General features: G+C 41.3%; 1 protein-coding gene across 1 annotated transcript in view; it reads left to right on the top strand.

Moving 5' to 3' along the window:
- Nucleotides 1-25,105, top strand: part of ap3b1a (adaptor related protein complex 3 subunit beta 1a) — a 37,653-nt gene that overhangs the window by 10,710 nt on the left and 1,838 nt on the right. Inside the window, 14 exon segments of the mRNA XM_089019692.1 lie at nt 362-538; nt 1,159-1,345; nt 1,774-1,904; nt 2,770-2,914; nt 3,727-3,916; nt 4,079-4,163; nt 4,166-4,234; nt 4,321-4,369; nt 5,008-5,114; nt 12,573-12,801; nt 14,660-14,744; nt 16,060-16,157; nt 16,850-16,994; nt 23,472-25,105. The exon segment at nt 23,472-25,105 is cut by the window's right edge and continues 1,838 nt beyond it. Of these exon segments, the coding sequence (XP_088875818.1) occupies nt 362-538; nt 1,159-1,345; nt 1,774-1,904; nt 2,770-2,914; nt 3,727-3,916; nt 4,079-4,163; nt 4,166-4,234; nt 4,321-4,369; nt 5,008-5,114; nt 12,573-12,801; nt 14,660-14,744; nt 16,060-16,157; nt 16,850-16,994; nt 23,472-23,628 (1,854 nt within the window). The 3' untranslated portion in view covers nt 23,629-25,105.

The raw sequence follows: 25,105 nt of genomic DNA, 5'->3' as shown, positions 1-25,105 counted from the left end.
TTGCATCTGTTGCTGTTGCAATATCACAACTTTGAAGATGAGCTCCTTCAAACACTTTATTATATAGTACACAACTTTATCATATAGTACAGTTTATTTCTTTCATTATAATAACATAGCACATTTATTGTACATGAAATAAGGTATATTTGGTGTACTTTTAAGGCTCAGAAAATGATGTTTTATGGGGACCTGGGAACCGATTATTCTCATTTTAATGGTTTCCTATGGGAAATTAATTTTTGGGATACACACTTTTCGCCTTACACACTATCTGGGAACCAATTAAGTTCGTAAGCCAAGGTATCACTGTATTTAACCCATGTGCTGCTCAATCCACACCCCGCCTGGATTCCCGTAGGTGCCCATGGCTCGCGCTAGCATCCTGTGGCTCATGGGCGAATACTGCGAGCGCGTCCCCAAGATCGCGCCCGACGTATTGCGTAAGATCGCCAAAACATTCACAAGCGAGGAGGACATCGTCAAGCTGCAGGCCGTCAACCTGGCGGCCAAACTCTACCTCACCAACTCCAAGCAGGTATGACGATGCTAAGAAGAAAAACATGTCTGCCTTTTAACTCATTCACTGCCAGACCACGTGCAAAAATGTCTTCACTCCAGTGCCAGGGTTTTTGTCATTTTCACTCCAATTCCAGGACCTACAGAATATTAAGTTTTAGGACTACATAAACATTCAATTCAGACTCTCTTCTTTCATGAAAGGAGTTAATTCCTAAGTTAGATGGCACTGGAGTTATCTGGGTTTGAAACGGAGGCGACTGTACAAAATACAATACAATACATATTAATAATAATAATACATTTCATTTATAAGCACCTTTTAAAATGTTCAAGGTCACTTTACAGTCACAGGATAAGTTTTCTGTGGGTGAGCAGTGGTAGCCACATGCGCCAACGTTCACTCAACCCGGAAGTTAATAGCTAGAAATCTCGCTAGCCAGTTAATAGCTAGCTAGCAGGATAGCTAGTCACCTAGATAGCTTAATAGCTAGCTAGCTAGTTAGCTAGATAGTTAGCTAATACACTGAATAAATCACTATTAAATACTGTACACAGCTAGCCAGCTAGCTACCAGATAGCCAATAGATAGCTAATAGCCAGCCATCGAGATTGCTAGCTATTGTGTGTCTTCTCTAGACCAAACTGCTGACCCAATACATCCTCAACCTGGCCAAGTACGACCAGAACTACGATATCCGGGATCGCACCCGCTTTATCCGACAGCTCATCGTGCCCAGCTACAAGAGCGGCGCCCTCAACAAGTACGCCCGTCGCATCCTTTTGGCCCCTAAACCCGCCCCCGTGCTCCAATCGGCATTTAAAGGTACTTTGCACAAACGACATGATAACCCCTAACCTATGGTTGTCAAAGGCAAGGCCCGCGGGCCAAATCTGGCCCCCCACATCATTTTTTTTTCGGTCCGTGAAAGCAAATCAAACTTGTGAAATTTCAAGATGCTTGCTAAAATCCGAACCAAATGTCATATTTTTGGATGTAAACCACAATAACAGTCATTATTCTTGACTTCAAATTTGAAAAGTAGTTATTCATTCATTCATTAAACATTCTAATTCATAACGGCCCTCGAGAGGAAACCATAACTACAATGTGGCCCGCGGCGGGCAAAAAAATGACTTTGACACCCCTGCCCTAACCACTTCATCGGATCTACCTTGCCGAGTTCCAAGCGTCCGTTTTATTATGATTTGGTGTGGTTTTTTTTTTTCTTCTCGCGCTGTCGCTTTTCGCAGATCGAGATCGTTTCCAACTCGGCACGCTCTCTCACAGCCTCAACAGCAAAGCCAGCGGATACCAGGAGCTGTCGGACTGGCCCGCTGAGGCGCCCGACCAGACCGTGAGAAACGTGGAGGTCATTGAACCGGTAAGTAACTCTTCCTATAAATCCCACAAAATATAATAATAGTCATCTTTATTTATTTTATTTAAAATTACCCGTTGGAAGAAATTCAAGTTTTTCATCAGGAATCACTGTGAAATAAATAAATGCTTAAAGGACAAGCGACGCCTCCAGACAAGTTGTGTCCATAATTTGTCAAATCACTTCAAGTGACTTCTACTGAGCTTATTTTACAAAGATTTTACTGCATGTAGCTATATTTTACGTTTTAAGACACACGCTGAATATTCAGGAAGTTTTGTTTTCGAGTTTGATGACGATGCCTGACGTGACGTCACAGAGGGAAAGCCCCTGACCGAGAAAGCGACACACAATGCATTTTGGATACTTTTTTTCGTCTGAAAACACTGTGTTGATCCGTGTTGGTGGCGAAATTAGAAGGAAAAAACATAAATAACGCGATGGTGAATGGTTGTGTGTTGCACCAAGACTACTATTTGATACTAGTTGACACAAATTCCCAGCAGACAAATCCGCTCATTTGCAATGGAGCTTGGGCGCCATCTTGTGCATATTCTGGGACGCTACATTGCAGTCCAGATGCCTCAAAATGACACGGAAGGACTTCTTTAATGGATTGCAAACATTTATGCTTTCTTCTTCAGAACTATTTGAATCATATTCATAACTGGATGAGTAACAAGAAAGCATCTTCTCCCAATCTGAAGCCATTGTTTTGATTCTTGAGCAAGGCAAGACGTCCTGGCGTGACGTCACGAACAAGGGGGCGGGACCTTCTGAAACTGTCTGAAACATGAGCTGTAGTGTTAGCATGTTAGCATCAGCTGCCCTGAATGCAACATGAATTCTTCCTTGTGCGTTGTCCAAGGTGAAAGAATGCGCGGCGCTCGTCGGGAAGACCAAAGCGGCCCAATTGGACGACAAATTCTACTCTGATGAGGACGAAGACAAAAAGGACGACGACGCCTCGAGCAGCGACGGTAGCAGCAGCAGCGATAGCAGCAGTAGTGAAGGTTCGTTTCACAACACAAATGATTATTTAGTGGTCATAGCTGGTATTAAAAAATAGGAACATTAACAGGCAATATGCATTCAAAATGGTGGCATAAAAGAATGGAAATACTCCAATCCGATACTACTAACTAGCTACCTACCTGTCTATCTATTTGCTATCTATTTGATGTATATTAGCTATCTGACTAGCTATCAAGCTAGCTATCACTTATACATTATAGCTATCTAGCTGGCTAGCTAGCTGCCTTTCTATTAGCTATGTATTGGCTATCTATTAGCTAGCTAGCTTTCTATCTATTTGAGTTACTTCTGGGTTGAGTGAACGCTGGCGTGTGTGGCTACTGCTGCTCACCCACAGAAAAACCTATCCTGTGACTGAAAAGTGACCTTGCGAGTTTTAAAAGGCGCTAATAGATAGTTTGCTAGATAGTTCGTTAGCTAATACACCGAATGCCACTATTAAATACACAGATAGCGAATAGATAGATAGCTAGATAGATAGCTAGTTAGCTAATACACTGAATGTAACTAAATAAGCTAGCTATCAAGCTATCTATTACTTATAGAGTACAGCTATCTAGCTGTCTAGCTACCTGGCTATCAGCTATCTATTAGCTAGCTAGCTTTCCGTCTATTTGAGTTACTTCTGGGTTGAGTGAACGCTGGCGTGTATGACTACCGCTGCTCACCCACAGAAAAACTTATCTGACCTTGAGATACTTTTGAAAAGGCGCTTATGAATTAAATGTATTATTATTATTGTAATAATTCCCCCATTATTTAATCATACAAACCCAATCTTGAGCATCAGATTCTGGAAGCAGCAGCGACAAAGAGGATGAGAGCAGCGATGAGTCCAAGAAGAGCTCCACTGACTCACAGAAAAGTTCCAGCGAATCGGACAAGAGCCTTAACGAATCCGATCAGAAGAATAAGAAAATGACCAAGAAAAAGACCAAGAATGCCAAGGCGGAGAAACACCAGCAAAACTCATCTGACAGGTACTCAAAAAGCTCAAATGGATCGGAAAGTAGGAGTTGATGACGATGCCCTACGTGACGTCACGGAGGGAACGCCCCTGACCGAGAAAGAGACACGCAATGCATTTTGGGTACATTTTTTGTTCGTCTGACGCTACTACCGCATTTTTTTTTGTCTTCCAGCGACTCCGATAACGATAGCGACGAGGCCATGCAGGAAGCTAGCAACTCGTCGGACCAAAGCTCTTCGTCAGAGTCCGACTCGGACTCGACTCGGACTCGGACTCGGTTTCTGCCGCAAAACAACAGAGGAAGAACAATCTACACGCCAAACCCACGGTAACGCTTTTAGCATGCATTCACTTGTTTTTACATCATAGCTTTCTATGCTAACTAGGCTAACCTTCAGTCTATTCACGCTGTAGGTGGAGATCACATCCGAGAAGGAAGTCTCCTTGCTGGATCTTGACGACTGTGAGTTCACACAGCCAAAAATAAATGAATAAATAAATAATACATAATTAATACATAATTAATACATGAATAAATAAATAAATAAATAAATGAAAGATTGGACTGGATTAGCCTTTATTAGTCTCACAGTGCAGAAATTTATATTTCACAGCAGCAAAGTGATGATAGTAAGAGGAAAGGAAATGAAGAAGTAGAAAAATAAAATACAGGAGCTGCTGTAAAGGCAGCCATTCTCGTGGCGCCATCTTGAAGTCAAAACAACAACAAAAAAAAACTAAATAACAAATATGTCATTAATCTTAAACACATTCTTCACCCTCTTTGTTGTATGAAGCCGTTCTATATGAAAGAGGAGAGGACCAAAGCGTCCTTTTCACCAGTGTATCAGAGACGATACGTGGTGAAATGTGCACGTCTGCTACAAGCTAAATGTTGAAAGCAAACACAGTGCTACCAGCAACATTTTAGTTCGCTGACGAAGCCTCTTGGATGAGAAGCGAAACGCCCGACACCTTCAGAGAAGTACAGATGACTTCTGAAGAAACCTTTTCATCGATGGATCACTCCTGTACGACTGAGAGCTTACACAGACGTCATGTTCTTACTGCACGTGATATGTTTTTTTTGTTTCCTTTCAGTTTGCCCAGTGCCCACAAACACAACCAAATCCGCGGTGCTCTCCTCCAGTTTGCTGTCTGACCTGGAAGGACTTTCACTCTCCGCCATCTCCGCGACCGCCACGCCGGTGAGCCGAGTGCGTGTGTGTGAATTTGCATGTTCGTTTGTTTGTGTTTTGGTACAGTGATACCTTGGCTTACAAACGTAATTGGTTCCCAGACAGTGTTTAAGGCGAAAAGTGTGTATCCCCAAAAATTATTTCCCATAAGAAACCATTAAGATAACAATAATTCGTTCCCAGGTCCCCATAAAACGTAATTTTCTAATTTTCTAAGCCTTAAAAGTACACAAAATATACCTTATTTTATGTATAATAAATGTGTTATGGTATTCTAATTAAAGAAATAAACTGTACGGTATAATAAAATTGTTTTATTGACCTTTGTGATGGTCGTTGATGGCTTGATGGAGTGGAGTCGCCGGTTTCATCAGCATTAAACACTTGAGGAACATAGCCTTTCACCATCTTGAGGAATGATCCCGTGTAGGTGCTTTCTCTGCCATAATTTTACCTAGTTCCTCATCAATTGTGTTCTGTTTAGCTGGGTTGATAGCTTTTTGCATCAAGTGTACAGATGGCCTGTGCAGGTTATTTGTGGAGCCTGGTTGATGGGATATTTTAACCTTGCAGTCTACGCTTTACCTTTGAACGATCAAAGTTGAAACCAGTCCAAATTTCACTGTTTTCTATCAATTTTCTCTCTCTCTGTCATTTGCCTGTCTATTTAGTGTTTAAACCACCTCCCCTTACTGCTGCGTTCTTGACCAATCACGTGGCTTTAACCAAAGACTGGGGGTGGGGAATAGAGGACAAAACAATCCGGCTGCCATTTTGTTGTTAGGAGAACGGGCTCGTTCGCGAACAACACATCACTCATTGTGGCACTCCGTGTGTATCCTGAAAAATAGTTTGTATGCCAAGGTAAAACTTTCATAAATTTAACGTTCGTAAACTGAAATGTTCGTAAACCGAGGAGTTTGTAAACCGAGGTATCACTGTATTTGACTGAGGCCGTGAGAGTGTTGCCGCATTATAAAAAGTGTCAGGCCGTACTTTTTCCATCAAGGCGTTCTGAGAGTCTGTTATTCGTGGCGGCGACGGCAGCGAAATGAGCTTCTCTATCCCGGCGGAATGTTTTTCCTGCCGAAGCTGACGTATTTGACCTTTTCTGACGCCTTCTATTTATGGCCCGTCAGGATGCCTTCCTTTTCTCCGCCTGTCTCGCTTGCACCCTTGAACTCTATTTCGCTCGGCGGACCTTTTTTTTTCTCCCCCCACGCCACGCCACGCCCTCCATCTCTCTGTTTACCCCCCCCCCCCCGATGCGCGTGTCCTTTTTGTGTATATCTGTTGGTCGACCTTTCCAGCTGTCTCTCGGCCGCAGTGTGTACTTTGTATCCCGTCGCCTGCTTCCCACAAGAGACGGAAAATGGCCAGATCGTTCTTCATATTTCCCGGGTGTCACTCGTGTGGATTTTCTATCTTCCTCCAACGCATAGTGACATAGGAACACCACCAAACAAAAATGTTCTTTTTCTTAAAGTGTGTAATCAATACCACAATGCACAAGTGTTGATACAAGGCAAAGAGAGAGAGTAGGGCCGTTCTCCAAACAACAAAATGGCAGCCAACTTGTTTTTGTCCTCCGTTCCCCTCTAAGTGTTTAATGCTGATGAAACCGGCCACTCCATTCTATCAAACCTTCAACGACCATCACAAAGGTAAATAAAACGACTTTATGATACAGTACAGTTTATTTCTTTAATTACAGTCCTTATGGAATGGTACTCTCCTTCCAAACAGCAATTCTGACCTCCTCCCCCATTCCATTAACACACCATCACAAATGCTAATAAAATTACTTTATTATACAGTGCAGTGTATTTCTTTCATTACAACACAATAGCACATTTATTATACATAAAATAAGGTATATTTTGTGTAGTTCTAAGGCTTAGAAAATTAGGAAATTATGTTTTATGGGGACCCGGGAACGGATTATTCTCATTTTAATGGTTCCCGATGGAAAATTAATTTTTGGGATACACACTTTTCACCTTACGCACTCTGTCTGCGACTCTGATTTTCCCCGCTCGCGCGCCACTCCGCATGATTGACAGTCGCTCTGGGCCTGCCGAGCGGGGGGGGGGGTGAAGGCCAACCACTAGAAATGCAGATTGCAGCATCTGATTTAGAAGCCAAATACGCGCAAGCGGGGTAAATAACTTCACCTTTTGATATGTGAGCGCACACCAATCTGGCCCCCTGGTGTCATTTCTATTTTCTGCGCAATCTTCCCCACGGTGGCGGCGAGCGGGACCTTTTGGAGAATTACCGCCGGTTTATCAAAGATTAACCTCGGTCACGCCCTTTGACCCACGCGACCCCTCACCCCACTCTCGCATTGGCCACCTCCCCTCTAATAACATTTTGAGCGTAGCCGCGGACCTCTTCCAGCGTCGATCCTGATTGTGTTTCATTCATAATTAGCCGACCCGGGCGACTACTGGAGGGGAAATTGAACTGTCAGTGACCTTTGACCCCATGTCGCCCAGAAGAAGGCCATCATAATTTGTTCGTTTGGTGTCCATCAGGGCATTGTAACCCGGCGCCACCCGGCACAGTTCCCTGCTGACTCGTAATTAGACGCTAGCTCGGAGAGCAAAAACCTCTCGCCGCCAATCAAACGACTCCAGATTGGCTCTTACTGGGGGGGCGGAAATAGTTTATCGTTTGACTTTGAGAAATATTTGTCTTTTGCATCGTTCTTTTCTCAATAAACATACAGTGGCACCTTTATGTGATGGCTGCCAACGTTACTCACTTTGTCATGATTAAAACCACCAACGATTCATCTTACAGTTGACGTTGTTGACTAAAAATCTTCCTCCAATGACCCGGTTTTCCTTCTAAATTGAAAGCTAGCTACCGCTAACTTTAGCTTCAGTGCGTGGAAGAGGAATGATCATAAATGACTAACTAGAATGTTACACTTGCCAGCATTTGTCCAGTGGACTCAATCAAGTAGTTTGTGACTGAACGAAGGACATACTGTAACAGTTAGCGTTAGTCGTCTATTAGCACGCACGTGTGCCGCTAGCACTCTCGCTAATTCATGGTCCATCAAATAGATTGTGACTGTGAACGAAGGATATACAGTAACTGTTGGCGTTAGCCGTCTATTAGCATGAACGTGTGCTGCTAATTCATGATCCATCCAATGGTTTTTGACTGTGAACGAAGGACATACTGTAACTGTTAGCCTTAGCTGTCTATTAGCACGAACGGATGCTGCTAGCACTCTCGCTAATTCATGGTCCATCAAATAGTTATTGACTGTGAACGAAGGATATACAGTAACTGTTAGCGTTAGCCGTCTATTCGCATGACCGTGGGGTGCTAGCAGTCTTGCTAATTCATGGTCCATCAAATAGTTTGTGAGTCTGAACGACGGACATATAATAATTGTTAGCGTTAGCTATTTATTAGCACGAACGGGTTCTCAGAATACCTTTATACCTTTATTCGTCCCGCAATGGGGAAATTTGCAGTCCACAGCAGCAATTGAAGAGGGATGGGGTTGGGGTGGGAGTGAAAGGATAGAAAACAAGATATTCTAAGCATAACAAAATAAAAATGTCAACTGTATACTGTGCAAATGTAGATGTGCAAAAACCGTTCTATAAACAAGACTGTACATAGTGCAGAATCAAGAGATGCATTTAGATATATTGCAACAACCCATATTTACAAGTGTCCAGTTTTTTTTTTGTTTTTTTTTTTTTTCACATGTGATCATTGGGAATTGTGAAGCCTGACAGCAGTCGGTAGGAACGAGCGGCGGTACCTCTCCTTCTTGCAGCGCGGGTGTAATAGTCTCTGGCTAAAGGAGCTACCCAGAGCTGTCAGGATGGGCAGGAGGGGGTGGGAGGGGCTGTCCGTCATAGCTTTTAGTTTAGCTAGCGTCCGTCTGTTGCCCACCTCCTCAAGAGAGTCCAGCGAGCAGCCCACGACAGAACTGGCCCGCTTGACAAAGCGCTCCAGTCTTTTTCTGTCCCGGGTGGTGATGCTGCCTGACCAGCAGACAATGCCATAGTGGATGGCTGATGCCACCACAGAGTCATAGAAAGTCTTTAGGAGTGACCCCTGAACTCCAAAAGACCTCAGTTTCCTGAGGAGGAAGAGGCGACTCTGTCCCTTTTTGATTAGGGCATCCGTGTTTGTTGTCCAGTCCAGTTTATTGTTGAGAGTAACACCCAGGTACTTGTAGGAGGTCACCCTCTCAATGTCCGAACCCTGGATGTTCAATGGTGCAGGTGACGATTGTTTCCTGCAGAAATCCACCACCAGCTCCTTGGTTTTGCCAGTGTTGATCTGGAGGTGATTCTGCTGGCACCAGTCCACAAAGTCCTTTGTCAGTCCCCTGTACTCCCTATCGTCTCCCTCTGTAATGAGGCCGACAATAGCTGAGTCGTCAGAGAACTTCTGAAGGTGGCAGGTTGGGGTGTTGTAGTTGAAGTCCGAGGTGTAGAGGGTGAAGAGGAATGGAGCCAGGACTGTTCCCTGCGGCGCTCCGGTGCTGCAGAGAAGCCTGTCCGACTCACAGTTCTTTACCCTCACGTACTGTGGCCTGTTTGTGAGGTAGTCTGTAATCCAGGATGTGAGGTGATGGTCGACTCCGGCATGCTGCAGCTTGTCCCCCAGTAGACTGGGCTGGATGGTGTTGAAGGCACTGGAGAAATCGAAGAATGTGATCCTCACCGTGCTCTGCTAGCAGTCTTGCTAATTCATGGTCCATCTAATAGTTAGTGACTGTGAATGAAGGACATATTGTAACAGTTAGCGTTAGCCGTCTATTAGCACGAACGTGTGCCGCTGGCAGTCTTGCTAATTCACGGTGTAAGAGTAGCTCATTGGCTGAAGTAACCTCGCAGCGAGACTCCCAACTTATACGAGCGAGTAGCTTCGCTAGGCTGTGGCAAACATTTATTTAATTCAATTTGTCACCAAGGTCTTTTCGCCTTCGCTCAATTAATTAGCATCTCCACACAGCAAAGGGGACAATTAGGCCTTAAACTTGCAGCTCGAGGGCACAACGCTGCTTTTTTTTCCCTTCTTCCCCGAAACCAGAAATGGATTTTCAATATGAATTTATTTTCTTGTAAATGGGCCGTCATGCGCGCGAGGCTACGCCCGACTCCCGTTCGCCCTTTTTTTTTTCGGATATGTCAGCGGGATTTTCAGGTCATTTGCCGTCGTCGAGGAATCGGAAAGCGCATCCTCGCCGGCCGCCGCTCTGAAGGTGACTGGCGGCGGCGGCGGGTGTCATCCATCACGCCGCCTTCCTTTAACTTGACGCATAATAGAGCCTCTCAATCAACGTGTTGCCTCCATGTCACCTTCTTTTCCCCGCTGTCCGCCGAGAAGATGATGACAGTGACGAGAGAGGGAAGGGGGGAGTGCAATGCGGCTGACAAGGGAGTCAAGGTTACATCCCTCTTGTTGCCTTTATTTACACTTGAGGTGTTATGGCCTGTGGAACAGGGACAAGAGCTCACGTTGGCACAGCTGTCAAACGTTAAAGGACAACCGACACCTCTGGACAAGTTGTGTCCATAATTTGTAAAATGGCTTCAAATGACTTCGACTGAGCGTATTTGACAAAGATTCCACCGCATATAGCTAGATTTTACCTTTTAAGACTCGCGCTGAATATTCCGGAAGTCTTGTTTTTCAATTGGCGACGAGTCTTCACGTTACGTCACTGAAGGAACGCCCCTGACCGAAGAAAAGGACACATTGTAGCAGTCCTTCCATCACATCAATGTGTTTTGGTCTGAAAACCTCGTGTAGCACCAAAAAGAGGTAGAAGAAGGCGACAAAGCTCCGTGTAAGGAATTTATCAGCTTGTGGAAAAATATCATCCTGCGTGTTTTGTGTATTTTAGATGCTAAACGTTTTTCTGATGTCAGTTAGGAAACAAAAAAATGGTGTCGGCTGTCCTTTAACTGTCCATTGTGTCAATTAAGTGATAATAAGCCCCTCGGAAAAGCTGACAGACGGCACAAGGCGGGCGAACGGCGAGGGACCTTGAGCCAAGCGGCTAAATCTCCGGCCAACGTTTACGGCCAACTTTATTGACTACGACGTGTCCGGAAGCGGCACGATAAATTTGCTAGATATGACGGGCGCCCGTGCTAACAAATATTTGGTTGGTCTGCTTTTACAGGATGTTGAGGACATTGTTAACAGGGATGGCGTCAAGGACTCCTGCTTGTCTTCGAAAAGTTTTAAAGGACAACCGACACCATTTTTTTGTTTAAAAATGAGAATAATCCGTTCCCAGGTCCCCATAAAACATAATTTTCTACGAAATAAGCCTTAAAACTACACAAAATATACCTTATTTTCTGTATTAAAAAAATTATACTATTGTATAGTCATTAAAGAAATAAACTGTACTGTATAATAAAGTTGTTTTCTTTACCTTTATGATGGTCGTTGATGTAGTTGCCTCTTGATGATATCCGAATGAAGTTGCTGTGCTTTCTCGGCAATAATACCCTCACTCACACTGTCCCATGCTAGCTGCTTTTCAAACTCTTCTATTGCCTGAGACCGTTGCTTAGACAACACAGAAACACCCTTAGCCACACATAGCAATGATCGACTTAGCATACTAGTACTGGGATGCTAAGTCACACAAACGCACACCTCGTTGGTGGTTTTTGATGATCTCCTTCTTCCGCTCGACCGTCATTTTCTTTTGCTGTCTATTAGCTATCTAGCTGTCTGGCTAGCTATCTTGCTATCTATCAGCTATATAGCTATCTAGCTGGCCAGCTATCGAGCTAGCTAGCTATTTTCTAGTTTCTATCTATTTGAGTTACTTCCGGGTTGAGTGAACGCTGGCGCATGTGGCTGCCGCTGCTCACCCATAGAAAAATTTATCCTGTGACTGTAAAGTCACCTTGAGAGGTTTGAAAGGCACTTAGAAATGAAATGTATTATTATTATTATTATTATTAGTATGATTATTATGCTTCTTATTCTTCTTATTAAAATTATTATTATATAAAAGAAAATTTATTATTATTATTACTATTATTATTTTATTATTGTTATAATAATAATTATTATTATTATTGTAATAATTATTTGTATTATTTGTATTATTATTATTATTATTATTATTATTAAATAAAATAATAATTATTATTATTATCATTTTATATTAATAATTATATTATTAGTATGATTATTATGATTCTTATTCTTATTAAAATTATTATTATATAAAATAAAAGTTAGTATTATTATGACTATTATTATTATTATTATTTTATTATTGTTATAATAATAATATTATTTAGTATTATTATTATTATTATATATTTTTTTTAATTCTTTTTCTTCTTATTTTTTGTTATTATTTTGAATCCACTGAAACCGAATGCAGTTCTTTTCCGACATTTTTTCCTGACATTTTACGTGATTCCCCCCCTTTTTTTTTTTTTGTTGTAGGTGACGAGTCCATCTTTCAGCCCGGTCAAAAGCTACGAGTTGCTCCACCACATGACCGGTAAGGGCCTGTCTGCCAAGTACCACTTCCCCCGCCATCCCTGTTTGTACGGGGACAGCATGGTGTCCGTCCAAGTCACGTTGTCCAATGGCTGCGAGCGTCCCCTGGAGGACATCCACGTCGGAGAATGTCGCCCCGTCGCCCTCAAAATTCACTCTTTTAACACCATCGGTGAGTTCGGGCGTCACGGCCAGGATTGAAAATCTGCTCTTGTGCGAGAACGTAGATCAAATCATTTGGAAAATACAATCGTAGTACAGTGATACGTCGGTTTACGAACCCTTTGGCTTACAAACTTTTCGGTTTACGAACGTTAAATTGAGGAAAGATGTACCTTGGCATACAAACTATTTTTCGGGATACACACGGAGCGCCACAATGTGTGATGTGTCATTCGCGAACGAGCCCGTTCTCCTAACAAGGAAATGGCAGCCGGCTTCTTTTTGTCCTCTATTCCCCGCCCCCAGTCTTCGGTTAAAACCACGTGATTGGTCAAGAACGCAGCAGTAAGGGGAGGTGGTTTAAACATTAAAGAGACAAGCAGACGACAGAGAGAGTAAGAAAATTGATAGAAAAGAGTGAAATTTGGACTCGTTTCAACTTTGATAGCTCAAAGGCAGAGTGTAGACTGCAGGGTTAAAATATCCCATCTCTCAAGCTCCACAAATAACGGCACAAGCCATCTGTACACTTGATGCAAAAAGCTATCAACGCAGGTAAACAGAACACAATTGGTAACATTATCACAGAGAAAGCATCTACAAGGGATCATTCCTCAAGATGGTGAAAGAAGAAGGTTACGTTCCTCATCAAGTGTTTAATGCTGATGAAACTCACTGTCACTCCATTCCATCAAGCCACCAACGACCATCACACAGGTCAATAAAACAACTTTATTATACAGTACAGTTTATTTCTTTAATTATAATACCATAGCACATTTATTATACATAAAATAAGGTATATTTTGTGTAGTTTTAAGTCTTATTTAGTAGAAAAGTATGTTTTATGGGGACCTGGGAACGGATTATTCTCATTTTAATGGTTTCCTATGGGAAATTAATTTTTGGGATACACACTTTTGTCTTACACACTCTGTATGAGATCAAATTAAGTTCTTAAGCCAAGGTATCCCTGTATTATTAAAAAAAAAAAAAAAAGATGAAGTTACCCTGAAACCTCCAAATCGATCAATACACCCCGCGCTAATCCCCACTAGTTAGCTTCGCTCACGCTCCGGCCTCATTCTACCGCATGACGGTTTCCCCTCCCGTCAAAGAGCTCGCACTCGCGCGTGCCCAGCGGCCGATTGCGGCACATTGATCGTCTTCCGAAGAAGTGGCGTAGCGAAACGGAGGGTGATTGCGATCGATGAGCAGAATCCAGCGGGAAGAAAGAGGCGACATTCAAACCAGGCGAATCCTGACTTGCCACTTCTGTGTCGATGGGGGATAAACGATTATCGACGATGTGGTACCGTTTTCTCCCATTTCTTGTGTTAGAGATGCTAAGCGCTAAAATACTTTAACTCATTCACTGCCAGACTTGCGTCCACTCCAGTGCCAGGGTTTTTGTCATTGTCACTTGAATTCCAAGAGCCACACAATATTCAGTTTTAGAATGTCTACAGAAACATTCAATACAGCGTTATAAACCTTAGAATTTCTTCTTTCATCAGAAAAAAAAACAGTTCATTCCTAAGGGATATGAATCTGGAGTTATCTGAGCTTGAAATGAGTATTAAAAAATGTTCTCAAATGATCCCCATAGTACAGATTTTAACCTTACAGAGCATTTTTCTCTCAATCCTATCAACTATTGTGTTCCACCTCATCTCCTTGACGCTGATGCATCATAAAATCATTGTCGTGGAAACGTGCCCGAAGATTGAAAGACGGGCTTCTCATGTACAGACCGCCGGCCTTGGCTTGCTAGCTAACGCACGCTAGCGTGGCTCTACCTGTCTTTTTCCTTCTCCTCGCCACCCTTGTCACTCACAGCGACTCCCCCTTGTCTCCCTTTTCCACAGAGCGATTAGATCCGGGGGCCTCGATGACTGTTTCCATGGGTATCGACTTCAAGGATTCCACACAAGCGGCCAATTTCCAGCTGTGGTAAAAATAAATAACGAAATGATTACACAAATGGCAATACAGTGATACCTCGGCTAACGAACGCTTTAGCTAACAAACTTTTGGCTTTACGAACGTTAAATTCGCGAGAATATAATCTCGGCATATGAACTAATTTTCGGGAAACACATGTAGCGCCACAATGGCTGGCGGACTAGTTTTCCACACCCACTTTCATTGAGTGCAGATGTGGTTTTCTATCGAGTGGAGTACTTTTGCTATAATGGAACCGAAAAACACTCCACTACAGGCTAATGTTAAGCCGAAGTACCAGTATGCTAAGTCGACCATTGCTACGTGTGGCTAAGGGTGTTTCTGTGTTGTCTAAGCAACGGTCTCAGGCAATAGAAGAGGGTGGAAAACTTCTGTTGATTTGGATTAACGAAAAGCAGCTAGCGGGGGACGTTGTGAGTGAGGGTATTATCGCGGAGAAAGCACGGCAACTTCACTCGGATATCATCAAGAGGCAACTACATCGACCATCACAAAGGTTAATAAAACGACTTTATTATACAGTACAGTTTATTTCTTTAATTACAATACAATAACATATTTATTATACATAAAATAAGGTATATTTTATGTAGTTTTAAGGCTTATTTAGTAGAAAATTATGTTTTATGGGGACCTGGAAACGAATTATTCTCATTTTTAATGGTTTCTTATGGGAAATAAATGTTTGGCAGACAAACTTTTCGCCTAAAGGAAAGGATCACCAGATGATACATTTTTGCTCGAAAACCGAATTGTTCAAGAACAGAGATATTCGAAAACTGAGGTTTGACTGTCATGAAATTTAATAGTGTAAGAATAAAAAAAAAGTATAATTTTTTTATACATAAAATAAGGTATATTTTGTGTAGTTTTAAGGCTTATTTAGTAGAAAATTAGGTTTTATGGGGCATTGGAAATGGATTATTCTCATGTTTAATGGTTTTTCATGGGAAATTAATGTTTGGAAGACACACTTTTTGCCTTACACACACTTCCTGGGAACCAATTAAGTTCGTAAGCCATGCTATCACTGTAATACAGATTTTTGTTTACGCCTCGGTTCTCTTCTTACTTCGCAGCCACAATTGATCAGCGTTTCTCGGAGATAACAATTATTCTCCCGATAATCAGGCCCGTTTCCGTTCGCTAAACGGTATTCAATAACCTTTGAAGAAAATCGTGCCTCCTGCCGAAGAATTTATCCTAACAAAAAAGAAAAACTCACTCTGAAAATAATGACGTTTGCAATTGAATTTGTTTTCAAAGTGTATGTGCTTGTTTTTTTTTTTGGGTGTCGGTTCAGCACCAAAGAGGAGCACTTTGGTGTTTTCATCCAGCCTGCTGTGGGTGAACTGCTGACACCCTGCAGCCTCTCAGAAACTGACTTCTGCAAAGAGCAAAGTAAGCCCACATACGCTATAGCTAGCTAGATAGCATGTTACATGTATATAACAAATAATGTGACACAACACAAAAGACGCAGTCAGACATTCAATCGTCAGCATTTTTCTGCACTCTCTTTGTTGTATTAAGCAGTTCTAGATGAAAGAGGATCAAAGCATCCTTTTCACTAGTGGATCAGGTCACGTCATGCTGGAATGCGCACGTCTGCTACAAGCTAAATGTTGAAAGCAAACCACTTCATTTCTAAGCGCCTTTTCAAAACTCTTAAGGTCACTTTACAGTCACAGGATTAGTTTTTCTGCGGGTGAGCAGCGGCAGACACAGGTGCCAGCGTTCCCGGAATAACTCGAATAGATAGAAAATTAGCTAGCGAGCTAATATATAACTAATAGATGGCTAGCTAGCGAATAGATAACTAATTAGATAGCAAATAGATAGCTAGCTACGTAGCCAGCCAGCTAGCTAGTTAGATAGCGAATAGAGAGCAAATGGATAGCTAGCTAGGTAGCCAGCTAGCTATTTAGATAGCGAATGGATAGCTAGCTAGGTAGCCAGCTAGCTATTTAGATAGCGAATGGATAGCTAGCTAGGTAGCCAGCTAGCTAGTTAGATAGCAAATAGATAGTTAGGTTGTGACTTCAAAATGGCAGCGCAAGATTTGCTGCCTTTACAGCTCCCAACTCCCACAGGTAAACTCCGAGGTATGAACGAGACTTCGGAAACTATCGCCATGACGACCACTGCCGGCGGCATCTCCAATCAAGCCGTCGCCAAGCGAGTCCTGTCGGTAGCCAATATGGGCGCCGTGGCAACCTCCGAGAGTCATATACACAGGTCAGTCAAAATATCCAAAATATAATCATCACATAAAGCAATTATATTGTGCTTTTTGCCCTTTTTTAAAAATAATTTTACACCTCATACATTTTATAAACTCATTTTAACATATTTAAAGCCATTTTAAACTACAGTGATACCTCAGCTTACGAATTTAATTCCCAGAAAGTGTGTGTAAGGTGAAAAGTGTGTCTTCCAAACATTAATTTCCCATAGGAAACCATTAAAATGAAAATAATCTGTTTCCAAGTCCCCATCAAACATAATTTTTTTACTAAATAAGCTTTAAAACTACACAAAATATACAGTATTTTATGTATAATAAATATACTAATGTATTGTAATTAAAGAAATAAACTGTACTGTATAATAAAGTTGTTTTATTTATCTTTGTGATGGTCGTTAATGTAGTTGCCTATCCGAGTGAAGTTGAAGTCGATAATACCCTCACTCACAATGTCCCCTGCTAGCTGCTTTCGTTAATCCAAATCAACAGACGTTTATCAACCTCTTCTATAATAATAATAATAATACAGTTCATTTGTCAGCGCCTTTCAAAAGTATCAAGGTCACTTTACAGTCACAGGATCAATTTCCCTGTGGGTGAGCAGCGGCAGCCACATGCGCCAGCGTTCACTCAACCGGGAATAACTCAAATAGATCAAGTTAGCTAGCTAGCTAATAGATGACAGACCGTTGCTTAGACAACACAGAAACACCCTTAGCCACACGTAGCAATGGTCGACTTAGCATACTGGTACTGGGACGCTAAATCACACAAACGCACACCTCGTTGGTGTTTTTCGATGATCTTTTTTAGTCTGCTCGACCGTAATTTTGTTTTGTGTCCTTTTCGGCTTAACACTAGCCTGTGGTGGGGTCTTTTTCGGTCCCATAATAGCAAAAGTACTCCACTCGATAGCAAACCACGTCTGCACTGAAAGAAAGCGGGTGTAAAAAAGTAGTGCGCCGGCCATTGTGGCGCTCTGTGTGTTTCCCGAAAACTAGTTAATATGCCAATTATATTTTTGCAAATTTAATATTCATAAAACGAAAAGTTCATTAGCTAAAGCGTTCGTTAGCCGAGGTATCACTGTATTCCTTTGCGCCCGTTCTCACTGTCATTCAAGCACGCCTGTGTCGACAAGCCAAGGGAATGCCCCAAGATGGCCGACCGCGTAATCGGGTGTACACACCGTGTGCTAATGAGCTTCCTCCTTTGTCGCGCGCACCTTGAGAGATAATTGAACAGCGTTGTGTTTCCTCCATTTGCGTCTTCTTCACTTCCTGGTTGTCAGCCATTCCGACAGATCGAAAAAAGGGACGGCGGCAAAAGGGACTTGTTGAAAAATCAATGTCAATATCCGACAGCGCTCACCGAGAAGACGACGCGTGGCCTCGTGATGAACGCTCTCTCTCTTCGCTACGCCATCATGTTTTCTCCTTGCGAACGTGGTGGAACGTCGTTTGGTGCCTTGATTTCCGTATGGCGCTGAGAAATAACATTTATTATTATTAGCATCACCATTTGCTAGCTATTTGCTATCTGGCTGGCTATCCAGCTAGGTATCTATTGGCTATCTAGCTAGCTTTCCATCTATTTGAGCTACTTCCAGGTTGAGTGAACCCTGGCGCGTGTGGCTGCCGCTGCTCACCTGTAGAAAAATTTATCCTGTGACTGTAATAATGATAATAATAATAATAATGTATTTCATTTAACGTCAACTGAATGTTCATAGTTATAATAAATAATAATAATAATCTTTTCCTTTCGGCTTTTCCCTTCAAGGGGTCCCCACAGCAAATCACTGTAATAATAATAATAATAATAACAATAATAATAATAATAATAATAATAATAATAATAATAATAATAATAATAATACATTACATTTTAAGCGCCTTTCAAAGCTCTCAAGGACACTTTACAGTCACAACAAGCACAAGTACTCTAATAAATAAACTATAATCACAAATAGAATGCAATAAATAAAATAAAAATGGACATTAATGGCCTTTTGGCTGTCGTATTAACAGATGCAGTTCTTCTGTTGACCACCAGGTAGCACCGCTTCCCCGAACCTGAGCCAATTGCTTATTGCTTTGGGGGTGTTGGGGTATGTTGATTGTTGATGCTCTGGTTAAGGAAGATGTGGGGGGGGGCTGTGGCAGCCAAAGCGCTCCAAATTGATTGCTGTGAGGGAGGATGGCAATAAATCAGGCAGGAAAGCAAATGTAGAAAAGGGGGCTGTTCTTGTTTGTGTCCAAACAAGCGGAATAAAATAAATGCGCTCCCATTTTTCAGTCCGTTTGAAGGCAAATGTGATGGAGTGTTAACCCCTCCCCCGACTCCCCCAAATACGACAGCGCTTTGTTTGGAAAAAAAATAAATACAATTCAATTAGGATTGAACTCTCACTACGCCCATTTGTATTGTTGGATTGGATGTACCTTTATTTGTCTCGCAGTGGAGAAATGTACATTTCACAGCAGCATAGTTGTGAAACTAGCTAGCTGGCTACCTAGCTAGCTGTCTAATTGCTATCTATTCACTATCTAACTAGCTAGCTTTATACCTAGCTAGCTATCTATTTGCTCTCTATTCGCTATCTAACTAGGTAGCTGGCTACCTAGCTAGCTATCTATTTGCTATCTAACTAGCTAGCTGGCTACCTAGCTAGCTGTCTAATTGCTATCTATTCACTATCTAACTAGCTAGCTGGCTACCTAGCTAGCTGTCTATTTGCTATCTATTCACTATCTAACTAGCTAGCTGGCTACCTAGCTAGCTATCTATTTGCTCTCTATTCACTATCTAACTAGCTAGCTTTCTACCTAGCTAGCTATCTATTTTCTCTCTATTCGCTATCTAACTAGCTAGCTATCTATTTGCTCTCTATTCGCTATATAACTAGCTAGCTTTCTACCTTGCTGGCTATCTATTTTCTCTCTATTCGCGATCTAACTAGCTAGCTGGCTACCTAGCTAGCAATCTATTCGCTATCGCTATCTATCTATATATACACACACATCTACCTACCCAAAATGCATTGTGCACTTCTTGAATATTCAGCGTGAGTCTTAAAAGGTCAACTATAGCTATATGTGGTGGAATACGCTCAGTAGGAGTGATTTGAAGTGATTTGAGCAATTATGTATGCAACTTGTCCGGAGGTGTCGGTTGTCCTTTAAGGGTTCATCCTAAAATCCCCCTCACGGCCAAGTTTGGAGAGTTTGTCATGGAGCCTAATACCCAATAGCCATCTGGCCGTCCGGCCACTCATTTGAAGGACACTCGTCCGTCCCGCCGATTGTCCACCACAATGGCGTCCATTTCCTTAAGCAGCTTGCGTACTTGTGTAAAGGTGAAGGCGCCTTTATTCCGGGTGAATGGGAGGCAGATGGCACCTGCCAGTGAGGAGAATGGCGGCTAATTGGAGAGACCCCCCGTCCCCGTCCCCGTCAATCGATGCCAATCTGCCTGCTGAGTTTGGCTCTGCTTTGCTTTGCTATTCTTCAAACTGAGGCGAAGGAGTGCACGGGAATACCAAAGTCCTGTTTAGCGCCCCGTTTGACACCTGACTTGACGTCATCATACGCAAACGGAAACCAATTTTAATGGTAATAATAATCAGACATTTGATTTCTGAGCGCCTTTCAAAACTCTCAAGGTCACTTTACAGTCACAGAATAAGTTTTTTTTTTTCCTGTGGGTGAGCAGCGGCAGCCACATGCGCCAGCATTCACTCAACCCGGAAGTACCTCAAATAGATAGCAAGCTAGGTAGCTAGAGAATACATAGATAATAGCTAGCGGATAGGTAGCTAATAGGGAGCGAATAGGTAACTAATAGCTAGCGAATAGATAGGTAATAGCTAGCGAATGGATAGCTAATAGCTAGCGAATAAATAGCTAATAGCTAGCGAATGGTGATCGCCATTTGGGCCGAGGGGATTTAAAATGTCTGCGTGTTGCAATATGCATGTTTAAATGCTCCCATATGACATTGGATGCTATTAGCTGACTTTAGCTAATCAGATTCAACTTCAAACGCTAGCCAAAAGCTTGTTTACAAATCATCAGGAAAAAAAGCACTAAAAACCAGACATTTAAAACAAAAAAAAAATGTTCAGTGGGACATTTTGTTGTCTATTTAAGGTAAAGAAAAAACTTTATTTGTCTCACAGTGAAGACATTCCCGATTAACAGCAGAGAATTATGAAAGGATAAAAAAAAAGTACAAGAAAACAATGTTCTTATTTTATCCCCATAAGTATTTCTTTATGGGAGATAGATAGATAGATAGATAGATAGATAGATAGATAGATAGATAGATAGATAGATAGATAGATAGATAGATAGATAGATAGATAGATAGATAGATAGATAGATAGATAGATAGATAGATAGATAGATAGATAGATAGATCGATAGATATCATTCATTTAGATCACATTCTTGCACATTACGAGTAAATATTGGAGATAAAATAGCAGTTGTTATGAAAGTAAAAGTTTTAATTTTTCGTAAAAAAAAATGGGGGGAGGGGTCGGGGCGGGTTCTTTAATCAAAAGCGAAACAGGAGCACAACGCGTCTATTATCCCGATGATTGACAGACAGCTGATGGTTCAAGTGTCCCGCCCCCCAGTCGCCACTCAAAGCCAACTTAAAAACTCATTTTATGGACTGTGGCTATCTATTGAGTACGAGGGGGGTGTGGGGGGGAATTCCCAGCTCATAATTTCCATGGAAATAGGCCGCAGAGAGGGTCCTAACAAGTAGGTCGCGACCCGCTGGAAACCCCCCACCCCCTCTCCCGTCCGTCCCTGCCATCTGCCTCCATTTAGTCTGACAAACAGAGCGGACCACTCGGGCCTGACGAGAAGCCCCTCCGCCGACGGGATGGGACGGCACCAGGCGTCCGCCAATTAGCACGGGGGGGGGCAGAGCGTATACAATGCGAGCGCGCTCGCCCCCTCCGACGCGTCTCCGGGGAATGTCGAAATTAGCGTCAACAGAGCGGAGGGAGTTGATTAGCCACCTCTCGCTTTCGGCCTTAATTAAAATATTAGCCACTCGTCTTGACGCCGCGCTACATCAGACCTAAAAAATAAAAAATAAAAAAAAGCATTTGCCGTCACGCTTCTTCCTCCCGTCGAGGCCCGAGGCGTCCGTCCGTCCGTCCGTCCGTCTACGCGCTAATGGATTTGGGAAATAAATCTTACATTTACTGGGGCTAGTTAGCATTAGCCCGAGGCTGCTTTTATCCCGTTTCTCTGGAGACGATGCTTCAAGTGGAAAAATACCTGTAAAATAGTGGCTTGTTTATTTACTCCGTCGGAAATAAGGAAGTAAAGGTATTTATGTATTTATTTTTATTTTTTAAGATTTAAATGTCACTGTTTTTTTTTTTTTGGGCCAATATATTGTGTGAAGACAACACAGACAAGCAATAAAAAAAAATATTATGACAGTGATTATACGTTTTTTTTTCTCTCTCTCTCTCTCTATATCAGTCCTCTTCTCTATCGATATAACTATCGATATATCTCTCTCGAGACTTTACTGTGTCTATATATATATATATATATATATATATATATATATATATATATATATATATATATATATATATACTCACACATTTATATATTTTGTAAACATGTTTTCAATTTAATGCGGGGAATGTTTTTTTTTTTTTTTGACCCCACAAAATCTTATCGTATTTTTTTAACAAACAAAAAATCAGCATTGCAGTATTATGTAAAATTTATGTAATAATAATAATAATAATATTAATAACAATAATATAATAGTCGTAATAACAAGAATATATAAAAATAATACTAATCACAATAATTATCATCACAGTAATAGTAAAATAATAAATAATAAATAATAATACATTGGATTTCAGTTTTTTAGCTCTTGTTTTTTTTTTTTTCAATTTAATGTGGGAATGTTTTTTATTTTTTACCCCACAAAATCTTCACTAGTATTTTTTTAACAAACAAACAAAAAAAATCAGCATGACAGTGTTATGTAAAATTTATGTAGTAATCATCATCATATAATAGTAATGATAATATTCATAATAATAAATAATACATTGGATTTATACCGTATATTTATTCAGAAATGGACAGTTTTATAGCTCTTGATTTTTTCTTTTTTTTTTATTTAGTGCGGGAATGTTTTTTATTTATTTTCTAAAATCTTCACTAGTATTTTTTTAACAAACAAACAAAAAAAACAGCATTACAGTATTATGTAAAATGTAATAATAAGCATAATAATAATTATTATTATTAGTAATATATATATATATATAATTATTATTATTATTATTCATATTTTTCGGACAAACAAACCAAAAAAAAAAAAAACCATCAGCATAACAGTATGATGCAAAATGTATTTTTCCATTCCATCTTATTTGGTGTCTTCATCTATTTCCTCTGTGCCCGCCGCAGGTTCGCGGGTCGTACGGTGAGCAGCCGGGTCCTGGTTCTGGTTGTTCTGGATCTGAACGACGAGGCTGGCGTCGGCAAGCTGACCGTCAACAGCGAGAAGAGCGTCATGGCGTCCATGTTGCTGCGAGACCTCAAACAAGCCCTCACTCAGGCATAGCCGTCTGCGCCGCCATTTTGTTTGTTTTTTTTTCTCCTCCCTCTTCCAGCAGGTCTTCGCAACCGCATTACAAAACACATTTACTCGAACTTACCCGTAAAAACATTGCAGCAAATGTCCTTTAAAACACACTTTCAACATCAAGCTTTTGAAGCACGTAGCGAAGTTTCACATTTTCACCACTGTTACAACCGACGCAAATATGACTACGTCGTAGCATATCATCTTTCTAAACTTACGAACATGCGCCAGTTTAAAAACGCAGCGACTTTGTCCGTCGTCTGCGTCAGAAAGAATTGAATTGACGAGCGAACATCTGTCACGCCAACTCTGCTTGCGTCAATCACCTCCGTACTCGTTCCCCAGCGCAGGCGTTTACTCACACCGATGCTTTCCAAGCACATTTTCCACATCCTCCATATTTTGTTTCTCCACGGCAACCGTGTTGATCACGTCAAAATAAAGCGAACGGTCGTGCATGTACAGCGAATGAAAAATAAATCTCTAATGATCTAATTGGATTTATTAAACTGTGTGCTCGTAGGATCGTGAAACAACGTTATTATAGTTTATGGAACAAAATAACACAACTACATTGGGGGAAAACTGGAAAATTCTGAAACTGAACAATGTTTTACGTCATTTAAAACCTTTTCAAAATAAAAAAATCCACATTCAGAAATACATCCCAGTCAACCTTAGCTAATCGCTGCTCTTATAAATACAGTGAAACCTCGGTTTACGAACCCCTTGGCTTACGAACTTCGGTTTACGAACGTTACATGTATAAAAATTTTACCTTGGCATACGAACTATTTTTCGGGATACACACGGAGTTGCCACAATGAGTCATGTGTCGTTCGCGGGTTTAAACATTAAAGAGGCATACAGATAGACAGAGAGTGAGAAAACACACACACAAAAGGGAGATGACAGAGCTTGAAACAAAAAAACAAAAGTGTGAGAATCGTGAGAAAATGGATAGAAAACAGTTAAAATATCCCATCAATCAGGCTCTACAAATAATCAGAATCAGAAAACCTTTATTCGTCCCACAATGGGGAAATTTGCATAACCTGCACAAGTCGTCTGTACACTTGATGCAAAAAGCTATCAACCCAGCTAAACACATCACAATTGATGAAGAACTAGATACAATTATCACAGAGAAAGCACCTACAAGGGATCATTCCTCAAGATGGTAAAAGAAGAAGGCTACGTTCCTCATCAAGTGTTTAATGCTGATGAAACCGGCCACTCATTCCATCAAGCCATCAACGATCATCTAAAAGGGAAATAAAACGACTTTATTATACAGTACAGTTTATTTATTTCATTATAATAGCACATTTATTATACGTAAAATAAGGTATATTTTGTGTAGTTTTAAGGCTTATTTAGTAGAAAATTATGTTTTATGGGGACCTGGGAACGGATTATTCTCATTTTAATGGTTTTCTATGGGAAATTAATTTTC

The sequence above is a fragment of the Hippocampus bargibanti genome, linkage group LG18 (assembly GCF_051943395.1).
Source record: "Hippocampus bargibanti isolate YZ-2025 linkage group LG18, ASM5194339v1, whole genome shotgun sequence".
NCBI classification, from domain to species: Eukaryota; Metazoa; Chordata; class Actinopteri; order Syngnathiformes; family Syngnathidae; genus Hippocampus; species Hippocampus bargibanti.
The sequence above is the reverse complement of the archived record's forward strand: the minus strand, read 5'-3'. Positions and strand labels throughout refer to the sequence as shown.